The 12,103-nt window shown below is 39.4% G+C and overlaps 1 protein-coding gene across 1 annotated transcript in view; it reads right to left on the bottom strand.

Annotated features, from left to right (window-relative positions):
* CTBS (chitobiase) overlaps window positions 1–12,103 on the bottom strand; it is a 45,744-nt gene that overhangs the window by 11,604 nt on the left and 22,037 nt on the right. The window contains exon 6 of the mRNA XM_047724223.1: window positions 1,570–1,708. Coding sequence (XP_047580179.1) covers window positions 1,570–1,708 — 139 coding nt within the window. The remainder of the gene's footprint in view (window positions 1–1,569; window positions 1,709–12,103) is intronic.

Here is a 12,103-nt window from a genome sequence, read left to right as displayed (position 1 = left end):
ATTCATTTGACTTGCTTGGGGTGCCTGGGTGTCTCAGTCGGTTAGTGTACAACTCTTGATTTTGGCTCAGGTCATGATTTTGGCTCAGGTCATGATTTCAGGGTCATGAGATCAAGCCCTGGTACCAGGCTCTGTGCTGAGCATGGAGCCTATTTAAGTTTCTCTCTCCTCCTCCCTTTGCCCTTCTCCTGCCTGTTTGCATGCCTGCATGCTCTCTCTTTAAAAGAGAAAGAGAGAAGGATACAGAAGAGAAGGGAGGAGAGGGAGGAGAGGAGCGGGGAGAGGAGAGGAAGGGGAGGGGAGGAGACAAGGCTTGGTTATCTTAATATGCGAGCAGGTTTGAGATCACTGATCCAGCGCCACATTATTTTTTATTACCCATATATTGCCTGGCAAGATGCCTTTTGCTGTAATCTTCCACTCTAGTCTTGCTCACTATGGCAATGCGGAGGCCTGTGTCATAGCTCTAATTCTATGGAGTTAGTCCTTTGAGCTTTCTTGGACATCAGGTGCTTTACAAGTAACTCAGAGCCTATGAAGTGAGTGAGACACTCCCCCAGGACTATGTCTACTCTTAGGCAGGAGTCCTGCCCTTGTGAAAGCAGGGCCTGGACAGCTAAGCTCTTCCTTATTCTTGCTGACCTAATGGCCTATTTAATATCTCTAACCTGCTGCAAGGCAAGTAGGGGGAACAAGAGCACCTTAAAATTCTGTAAAACTTCTCTAATAAAAACCTCAAAAGTTCCAGAAAATATTTTTAGAATATATGTGCTGAAATTCTTTCCTACTCAGTAAAACTGAGATTCTATTAGTCACACCTTCATGAATACATTTTGATATGGAAAATAAGGCGTTTCCAAAAAAAAAAAAAAAAAAAAACCACGAACTTTTACCTGTGATCCCTTAATTTCACGATGGAAAGAGTCTGTGGTTTCTTTGACTAAAGTGGTTAATGCGTAATATTCAGGTGATAAACAATTAGCTTCTTGCTCTATGTCTATGTTAATTCCATCCATGTATTGTGTTTTGGCCAATTTAACTTTTTGAGCTATCCAGGATGCTCTGAAACTAGGATTGATGAGATCCTTTAAGGGTGCATCTCCTATGGAAGAAATATACATCCTTTGTGCATATATGCTTTTTGCAGTTTAATGACATTTAGTTCACAAACCCTTTAAAACATCTCATTAGTTTGGAATACTAAGTCCCCAATTTAAGTTTTCCAAGTAGAGAAATCATACACCAAATTAATAATAAAGTCTCAATCCCCAAAATAACCATTATGAATAATAAGTAACATAATTCTCAAATTAGAAGTAGAAATTGAAGACTATGACTAGCTAAAAGTCATCATGCTAATCATGATTCACATTTTGCTCAAAATCATAGTAGCTTAATTCTTTAAAAATAACTATCTGTGAAATGAATTAGTATCTAAGATTAATTGTAAGACAATAAAAAATAAACCAGATAAACATGAAAAGGGAATTTTTTGGAAAGTCAGGATGGCAAACAATACAAGTAAACTTATCAATTGGCCAGACACATCTGGTAAAAACTGTAACTCACCTTTTAGCACTACTCTGGCTCCATGTGAATGAGCATAACACATAAGTTCTGGGTCATATTTTCCAAAAATCACCACAGTTGTAATCTGGGACCAATCATAAAATTTCCAAGTTTTATTTCCAACATCAAAAACAAACACCTGCCAAAACAAAACAGATAAGCATCATCACTTAAACCTAGAATACAATGCTAATCACCCAAAATAACATTAAACACTGATCATAAGCCAGGCATTAAGAGTACAACAGCAAGTAAGACATAGGTGTCCTAATATAACTAGTGGTGGGAGAAATTAGCCAGGCCTCAAAAGTAGGGCCAGGAAGAAATCATGGAAAGAGCCAAGACCTGGAGGCAGAGAAAACACGGTGACTGCATGGGTACTTATTGAGTGTAGCTGACACCTTGAATTCGGCAGGAGACAGCAGTAAAGACCCCAAGAGTTGTAGGCAGGGTTAAGTCCTAAAAGGCTTTTAGAGAAAGCCTGCAGAGAAATTAGCACATTAACCTGAGGGAAAGAGTTTTAAAAGGAGAATGTATACATTCTAGGTATGCATTTATATATACATTTTAGAAAAACACCTTCAGCTAAAGTGGGAAGAGAGACTAAAACTGGAAGAATAACAGGAAAGCTGTTAGAAGAATCTATGCAAAGATGATGATGACGACCTCAAATTAAACTTGTAGAAAGGCAGAGATAAATAAGATAAATGAGCAGATATGGAGGATCCTAACGGCACAATTAACAGGACTTTATAACTAATTGAATGAGTAAAGAAAGAGAAGGAGAGGTTGATTAATACTCGCTTCTGGCTGCTGCGGACAGAGCCACTCCACTATGCAAATATACCAGATACTGCATTTACTATGAATGGTTTTTGGCAAAACAGACTTCTTAGAATAGTTCTAAGCTGGTGGATGTTATATTTCACTAGTATTTTCCCCCCACAGATAATTCTAGAAGCACAGAAGTCTCACTAATTCATTGATTTAGGAAATATTTATTGAATTCTTGTAAGGTTTAGGGAATGCATATTGCTAGACATTAGTGACAGAAGTTAAAGAGACCAGGTTCGTAAGCTGTTCAATTACAATAGTGTTAAGGGCTGCGTGGGAATGCAGGCAGCCATGACAGCATATAAAGGGGCCTGCTTCCCTGGTAGGGCAGGAAACTTCTGAGAACTACACACTTTGGGGAAAAACTGAAATCTGGGCAATGACCTAGACATGATGGAGGATTACCCTTAAAAAGGCATTCTCAGCAGAAGGAAGCAAAACAGGTGAATGTCTCAATACCTCAGAAGAATTCTGAATTTCTGGAACCAAACTAGTATCAATGGGGCTAGAGAACAGAAATCCTGAAAGTAACATGAAATCAGGTAAGACTAGTAAGGTAGGTATATCAAGTTGGGCTTTGTAGATCACTGAGGATTTTATGTTTTATCTTGTGATGAATGGGCAGTCATTATAGTGTTTTAAGAAGGGGAAGGACATAAGATTTGCATTAACAAATGAGAAAGGGGGAGAGATCACGAATCCTTGGGTCACTGTGAGGAGAATGGATGGGTGAGGGGTGGGAGAGAACTGGGTATAAGAGTTAAACCAGACATTTCTTAAATTTTGCCAGTTGCCTTAAGTTTTTTTTTTTTACTTTTCAGAATTAACTATGCATAACCCATTTTTCTCTTAGGCAGTTGCCCACCAAAATAAAAACAGAATGTGAAATTGGAATGGCCCATTGTTTCTGGAGATTTTAGACTCATATTTCCATCATAAACCTTATCCCCTATTTTAATTCTGATCATTAAGATTGAATTTGTTTAGATTTAAGTTTGAATACCGAGAGGTTGTGATATAATAGAAATCCTAAAAATGTAACTGGATGAATCAACTGAAAACATAAGGGAAAAATGAGCAATGTAGTCTCATCTTGTTTGAAGAATATAGGTCAGAAACGAAAAAGACCATTTATCATGAACATGTAAATGAACAAAATTTTGCTCCCTTGAATAAGACCACAGAGGTATTGGAGGCCATAATAAATAAGTCTTTCAGATGTTAGGGTTGTCACACTAAGCTTCTTTACAAACACTTTACCACCTTTACTTCTTCTAAGCAATATACATATACATTTTTACTGGCATTTATATGTCTCTGCTTCAAAATCTGTTAGATTAAGAACTGGAAATTTTCCAGTCTTTAAAAAAGAATTGCCCTTTGGACTGTTAGCTTTAAAAATAAAACTGCCAGTTATTTTACCAGTGAAAAAATGGAGTTTATTTGGGAATAGCAGAGAATTACAATCCAGGACAAGCAAGCTATGGCAATAGCATTGGTAAATCTGCAGAACAAAGGAAAGGAATGCTCTTTTATAGAGGAAAGGGGGAAATTGAGAAGGCTGTTATAAATAAGAAGTCAATTGAAGTAAACTAGAAACTTGAAATATAGTGGTTTTTCATTGGCTGAGTTGTGACAGTCTCTAATTACCTGGGCTTAACTGGGGGAGGAGGAAATCCTTCTTGCTGAGTAAAGTAGTATCCATATGCAAGGTACCCCGGGCATCTTCTGTTGGGTCTGCTGTTGATGAGTGGCAGGACATAACAGCTCCCCCTGTTGGCCTCCCAACTCTATTCTAAGTGAGGTTTCCTTTTGTTAGTTTTCACATTTCCCACTTTTGATCAAGATCTTTTTTTGAAAGCATAACTGATCAAGAGGGAAGTATTCCACATTTAGTGGTTTTGTCCCTTAGTACGGGGAAGGGTCTTCCCCTGTTGCCATAGCCTACATTGGAGAGAAAGTACTTCTATAGTTGGAAAGCCCTAAAGGTCACATTTGAGTAACAAGGAAGATTAGGAGGGAGAAACTCTCAGGATCTCTCACCTAAAGTAGTATCTACTCAAGGTCCTAAGTATTGGAAATCATCTCGAAGGGTTGAGCTGGCATCACGTTAGAGGATACAACATTTTTTTAAAATCTAACAGGCAACAAAATAAAAAATTAAATATACAAAACAGAAGTAACATACCAATTCCATATTCTATAATGGTTCTAAACCAGGACTCTAGGTCTGAAGTAGCCACTGAAATATTTATTGACACTTATTCCAACTTATGGGAGAGAGATCCTATGAAGGCAAACCTGGAGTCATATATCCCTCCTGGCAAGCTTCCTGGCAAGCTCCAATTAAAGAGACCATGAAAACAGAATCATAAAAACTAGAAGACAACGCTAAAAAAGAATTAACTGAGGCATCTTGAGAAGTTACAGTGCAGGAATAAACGTGAAGCAGTAGCTGATGAACTTTTTACAAAACAGCACAAACTCAAAGATGTTTTACAACAGTATTGTTATCTCAAAGAACCATTTGGAATCAAATGTGTTATTGAAAATACAGTCTATGGTTGCAAACTCAGAAACCATGAATCTGGATAAGAATCCAAAGTCAGTCGATAGCTCAGATGAAAGACTTGTGAATTCTGAACTTTCTAACCCTTCAAAAAAAAGGAAGTGGAAAACTAATTTGTCCCAGGATCGTGATGAAGCGATTTCCAAAAAGCTATAATCAAAAGAAGAGGTTTCTGCCTTTTACAAGGTCTTGGGAAATAAAGAAGAGGCATTGTCTTCCCACAAAAGAGAAAGAAGCATCAATGGTGAGTAAAAGGTATACAGGCCTGGTCCAGGCATCCTGAGAAAGATGTCTCATCAGATGTCACCTGCTTCAATTCCAGGAAATCTTTATTTTTTTATGCCATCAGATCCAGTTATGGTTTGGTGCTTTCTTTAGTGAGTTACATGAATCCAAGAGTCTATTCCGTGGAGTTTTGTGGCACAAGGATTAGTTTGCAATTCCTAGTAAGGGTCTTTCCAGTGAGGAAGAAGACTTTTTATGGAGGTATTTTTATCCAACAAAATCTCCTGAGAGTACATTGTGATAAGATTGCTCTACCCAAGTATGCTTATTTTTGAGCCCTGATGACAACCCAAAGACTGAAAGAACAGAGTCTCCACAGCAAAATATAAAAGAAGAGGACACATCAAAGAGGGTAGGAAGGACAGAGATGTGGTCAGGAGCCAAACTGACCCACAGGACTGTCCATAGGAGGGAGGGATGCCATAGGTACAGGTAGCAGTGGGGAGCAGACCCCACCCCAGGCACAAGGAACCCACCCCTGGAAGACAAATCCCCATAATCTTTGGCTTTGAAAATGGGAGGGGCCAAATTTCATGAGTTCTTACAATCAAAGGGGCTTAATACTTGGAACTTAGAAAAAATCAGCTGGCTTGGCTCTGAGAGACCCAGAGCGCAATAGGCAACTGAGTTCTCACCCTTAAAGAGAGAGCACACCAAACAGCTCCACTGAGACACAGCATAGAGCAGCAGTTTGAAAAACACCAGAGATATACAAGAAGGAGATGTAATAATAGTGTGTGTTGGAGGGACAGGGATCTTTAGGAGGCTTTAACAACAAACGAGCTGGTAGGCGCCATTTCCCTCCCCTAGTCTAGATACACAGAGAGCTGTAGAAGACAATACTACTTGAACACTCTCTACCTAGCTTACTAACAGCATGACTTGGTCCCATTTTTCTGTAGATCTACCCCTCCACAAACTGGCTGGCCTTGGCAGGAGTTTTCCTGGATGGCTGCAGCTCCTCTCCCACTTTGGCCTAGTACAGACCATGCTGGCACCATCCATCCTGCCCCCACATTCCCCTGCAGAACTGTCCCCTTAGCCTGGCCCATCCAAAGTGGTGCCACAAACCTGGCAGTTTACAAGACCCAACAGGGACCAGCATCACTCCAAAATGACTCCTGCCCCTTTGGAGAGGGGAAGATAACCACAAAGACCAATCCAGCTACAACCCAGGCAGTAGCCTAGGGGCAGACACCTGGTGGCCCTGTCCACTAAACAAAACTTCTCAGGGGACCACACAAGAAAAGTGTCCTATAGTTCCATGCTACTGCATTCCTGGAAAACACCTGGTCAATCTCAACTCAAGCCAAAGGCAGCCCCAGATCGACCCTCTAACAGCACAAATACTAAGCTCTGCCCACAATAGGCAAAAAGAGCCATTACTGATGATGACTAGTCTGAAGACAAACACAGCTCAGCCACATTAGCAGGGCACATGCAACACACATAAGAGACATCCCTGAAGGACCAGGTTCTGGTGAACAGGGGACATTGCACTGCAGAGAACCACAGAACCTTTTATTCATAAGGCCATTACTTTCAAGAGCAAGAGATGTGGGTGCCTGGGTGGCTCAGTGGGTTGAGCCGCTGCCTTCGGCTCAGGTCATGATCTCGGGGTCCTGGGATCGAGTCCTGTATCAGGCTCTCTGCTCGGCAGGGAGCCTGCTTCCCTTCCTCTCTCTCTGCCTGCCTCTCTGCCTACTTGTGATCTCTCTCTGTCAAATAAATAAATAAAATCTTTAAAAAAAAAAAAAAGAGCAAGAGATGTAGCTGACTTTCCTAACACACAGAAACAGACACAAAGAGTTAGTCGAAATGAGGAGAGGAATATGTCCCAAATGAATGATCAGGACAAAACCACAGGAAGAGAGCTGAATTAAACAGAGGTAAGTAAAATACCTGATAGAGAATTTAAAGTGACAGTCATTAAGATACTCACTAGACTTGAGAAAAGAAGGAAGACCCTCTGTCAGACCCTCAACAAAGAGACAGAAAACATCAAAAAGAATGAAACAGGTTCTTTTATCTAAGTTCTAATAAGAACTCAATAACTGAAATTAAAAAACACTAGAGGGAATAAATAGTAAACTAGAAGAAACAGAAGAATGGATCAGTTCAGTAACCTGAAGGACAGAGTAATAGAAAGCAATCAAGCTGAACAAGAGGCATACATCCATACCTACATAAACCCAAAATGAAAATAGATTAAAGGGAACACAACAATACCATCAAGCAAAATAACGTCTGCATTATAGGGATTCCAGAAGGAGAAGAGAGAGAAAGGGGACAGAAAATGTATTGGAAGAGGTAATAGCTGAAAACTTCCTGAATCTTGGGAAGAAAACAGATATCCAGATGTAGGAGGCACAGAGAGCCCCAAACAAAATCAAGCCAAGGAGATCCACATCAAGACACATAGTGTTTAAAATGGCAAAAGGTGGGGTGCCTGGGTGGCTCAGTGGGTTAAGCCGCTGCCTTCGGCTCAGGTCATGATCTCAGGGTCCTGGGATCGAGCCCCGCATCGGGCTCTCTGCTCAGCAGGGAGCCTGCTTCCTCCTCTCTCTCTACCTGCCTCTCTGCCTGCTTGTGATCTCTCTCTGTCAAATAAATAAATAAAATCTTTAAATAAAATAAAATAAAATGGCAAAAGGTAATGATCAACAGAGAATTTCAAAAACAGCAAGAGCAAACAGTTACATAGCAGAAATCCCATAAGCTTATCAGCTGCTTTTTCAGCAAAAACTTTGCAGGCCAGAGGAGAGTGGCATGATATATTTAAAGTGCTAAAAAACAAACAAACGAACAAAATCTGCAACCAAGAATACTCTATCCAACAAGGTTTTCATTCAGAATAGAAGGAAAGATAGTTTCCTAGACAAACAAAAGTTAAAGGAATTCATCACCACTAATCCAGTGCTATAGGAAATAGGAAATGTTAAAGGGGACCCTTTGAATGGAAAGGAAAGACAATAAGAAAAGTAGGAAACACAAAACCAGTGAAATTAAGTGTATCTATAAATATCGGTCAAGGAATTCACAAAAGGATGAAAATTAGGATACTATACATTGAAAATATGAAGGGGAGAGGAGTAAAAATTTAGTGCTTCCAGAATGGATTCACACTTAAGTGACTATCCATTTAACACAGATTGATATATGCCTAAGATGTTATATATAAACATAATGGTAACCAAATCAAACCAAAAACCAGAAATAGATGTACAAAAAGATAAAGAGAAAGGAATCCAAGTATATCCTTAAAGAAAGCCAGCAAACTGTAGGGGAAGAGAGCAAGAGAAGAAAGGAACAGAGAAAAACTACAAAAAACAACTAAAAACAAGTAACAAAATGGCAATAAGTACATGCTTATCAATAATTACTCTGAATGTAAATGGACTAAAGGCTCCAATCAAAAGACATAAGGTGACAGAATGGATAAAAAAGCAAGACCTGGGTGTGCCTGGGTGGCTCAGTCAGTTGAGCATCTGACTCTTGATTTCAGCCCACATTGAGCTCCATACTGGGCATGGAGCCTACAAAAAAAAAAAAAAAAGGAAGACCCATCTATATGCTTCCCACAAGGGACTCCTTTTAGACCTAAAGACACAAGCAGATTGAAAGTGAAGGGATGGAAAAGCATTTCTCATTCAAATGGAAATGAAAAGAGAGCTGAGGCAGCAATAGACAGGTATCAATCAGACAAAAGACTTTAAATCAAAGACTATAATGAGACAAAGATTACATAACAATAAAAGGGATAATCCCACAAGAATATATAACAAATGTAAACATTTATGTACCCAACAAGAGAGCACCCCATACATAAAGCAGCTAATAACAAAGGAAGTAATCAGCAGCAATACAATAGGAGGGGACTTTCACACCCTACTTACATCAATGGATAGATTCTCTAAACAGAATCAAAAATGAAACAGTGGCTTTGAATGACACATTGAACCAGAGGGATCTAATAAATATATTCAGAATATTCCATCCTAAAACAACAGAATACATTCTTTTCAAGGGCACATGGGACATTCTCCAGGATAAATCACATGTGAGGACACAAAATAAGTCAACAAATTCAAAAAGATAGAAGTCACACTATGCATATTTTCTGATCACAATATTATGAAACTAGAAATCAACCACAAGAAAAAAAATCTAGAAAGACCACAAATACATGGAGGTAATATAATATGCTACTAAACAATAAGAGGGTCAACCAAGAAATCAAAGAGGAAATAAAACACATGGAGACAAATGAGAATGAAAGCACAACTATCCAAAATCTTTGGGATGTAGCAAAAGCTGTTCTCAGAGGAATTTTAGAATAATAGCAGCTTATCTCAAGAACAAAGAAAAATCTCAAATAAACAACTTATATTTACACCTAACAGAGCTGGAAAAAGAATAAATAAAACCCCAAACCAGTAGGAGGATGGACATAATAAAAATTAGAACAGGTCAACGAAATCAGGAGCCACTTCTTTGAAAATATAGACAAAATTAATAAACTTTAGCCAAAACTATCCAAAAAAAAAGAGAAAAGACTCAAAATCAGAAATAAAAGAGAAGTAACAACTAGTACCACAGAAAGAATATGCCAATATGCCAAAAACTGGGACAACCTAGAAACATATAACCTCCTGAAACTGAATCAGGGAGAAATGGGCAGAAGACATGAACAGACATTTGGCGCAAGACCTCCCAGCAATAAATAACATTGTTATTTCTTGGCACCCTGTGGCTCCTACTACCTACTACCTCCCAGTCACTGGATTCTCACTGAAAGCAAATGTTTCACTGTAATTGATCTATGCAACACCTTTTTAGTATACCAGTTGATGAGGACAGCCGATATCTCTTTGCTTTCACTTGGGAAGAAAGGAAATATACCTGAACCATAATGCCCAGGGTTTCACAAAGAGTCCTTTTAACTTTTCATGAACCTTAAAAGCTGATGTGGATGACAGAGTTTTCTGCAGGCTCTACCTTGTTATATGATACACAGATGATTTCTCTTCTCCCCTTCTCAAACCTCTGCATAGGAAGAAAGCATCCACCTGTTGAAATTTTTGGCCTTAAAGAAACAAAGTCTCCAAAGAAAAACTGCAGTTTTCTCAAACTTGGGTTTGATACTTGAGGTACCTGATCTCAGAATAAGGAGTACATTTGAATCCAAATGAAACCCCTCATGACTGCTTAGTGCTGACAGATTACCTTTGAATCCCTGTGACAATTTATATAAAACTCCTCTAACCAGCGCAGGTTTTTCATGGTTAACTGATGGGTCTTACCTAAAGGATGAAAATCATAAATATCATACTGAATATTCTATTACAACTCCTTTCGAAATCACTGAAAAACCACCTTTACATTTTGGATACTTCTGCCCAACAGGCTGAACCATATGTCCTTACTTGAGTTCATACCTTAGCCAAGGATAAAATTTGCAACATTTATACTGTTCGTCGGTATGTTTTGGGGGTATCTCATGACTTTGGAATATTCTGGGGACAATGGGCTGTCCTTATCTCCAGTGGAAATAAAACTTAAAATGCCTATGTCCAAAATGTATTAGATGCCATATTTTTGTCAGCTGCCCTGGCTCTTAAGGTTCCTGGGCATTTCAGACTCACTCCTGTAGGACAAAGTAACCCCCCTCACTGATATTTCTGTCAAACCTCTGCCATAGCTCAAAGGAATGTTCTCCTTTATGATAATTCATACTATTTTTGGACTAAAATGGTATCTTTACTAATAGTTCTACTATTAATTTAATAGTGGAAATTTAATTTGTAATCCATATTTATTCAAGACTATGTCCTAATTAAAAATGGACAAGCTGTTAGTGTCTGCCCTTCAGCTTAGGTCATGATTTCAGGGTCCTGGGATCCAGCCCGACCTGGGGCTCTCTGTTCAGCAGTCAGCAGGGAGTCTGCTTTTCCCTCTCCCCTTCCTGTTCATGTGCTCCCTCCCTCTCTCTCTGATAAATAAATAAAATCTAAAAAAAAAAAAAAAAGTTTTTTAAAAAATAGAGTGTGGCTTTTAGGAGACCAGAAAAGGAAGGGGGAGACAGATTCACGTCTGCAAAGAAGATGAGGGAGGGAAAAGGGGCCTCAGAAGCCATTTTGATGCCTTTCAATTGTTTGCCTCATATTAGAAATAATATCTTGCAAAAAGACAAACTTAGAATCCTGAGAATATTTGGAAGCCTTGAGGTACCATTTAAAATAATCATCCCGGGGCACCTGGGTGGCTCAGTGAGTTAAGCCTCTGCCTTCGGCTGAGGTCATGGTCTCAGGGTCCTGGGATTGAGCTCCGCATCGGGCTCTCTGCTCGGGGGAGGAGAGGGAGCCTGCTTCCCCCTCTCTCTCTGCCTGCCTCTCTGCTTACTTGTAATCTCTGTCAAATAAATAAATACAAATCCCAAAAAAAAAAAGAAAGAAAGAAAAAAATTTGAAATAATCATCCCATTCGGTTTTTTGTTTTGGAGCCATAGCTTTCTAACTTTGAGTTAAGCAAGTTTGGGGAGATGGAAATTCCCTATAACGGCCACTGATACTCTATATTTTGGTTAAGTCAGTCCGTTTAGTTAGGAGTGTGCACAGGAGAGACCGATTTTTTTTTTTTTTTTTTTTTTGGAGATTTTTATTTGAGAGCGCAAGAGAGAACGAGCAGGGAGGGGGAAGGGCAGAAGGAGACACAGACTCCCTACTGAGCAGGGAGCCCCACAGGGGCTGGGCTCCAGAACCCTGAGATCACCAGCTGAGCCGAAGGCCCTGAGACCATAGTTTTAAAACAAAACTAGCCAGAGCCTGGCCGGGGCATGCTCTAATC

The sequence above is a fragment of the Lutra lutra genome, chromosome 4 (genome assembly GCF_902655055.1).
Source record: "Lutra lutra chromosome 4, mLutLut1.2, whole genome shotgun sequence".
Taxonomy (NCBI): Eukaryota; Metazoa; Chordata; class Mammalia; order Carnivora; family Mustelidae; genus Lutra; species Lutra lutra.
Note: the sequence above shows the minus strand (reverse complement) of the source record. Positions and strands in the feature narration are given on the sequence as shown.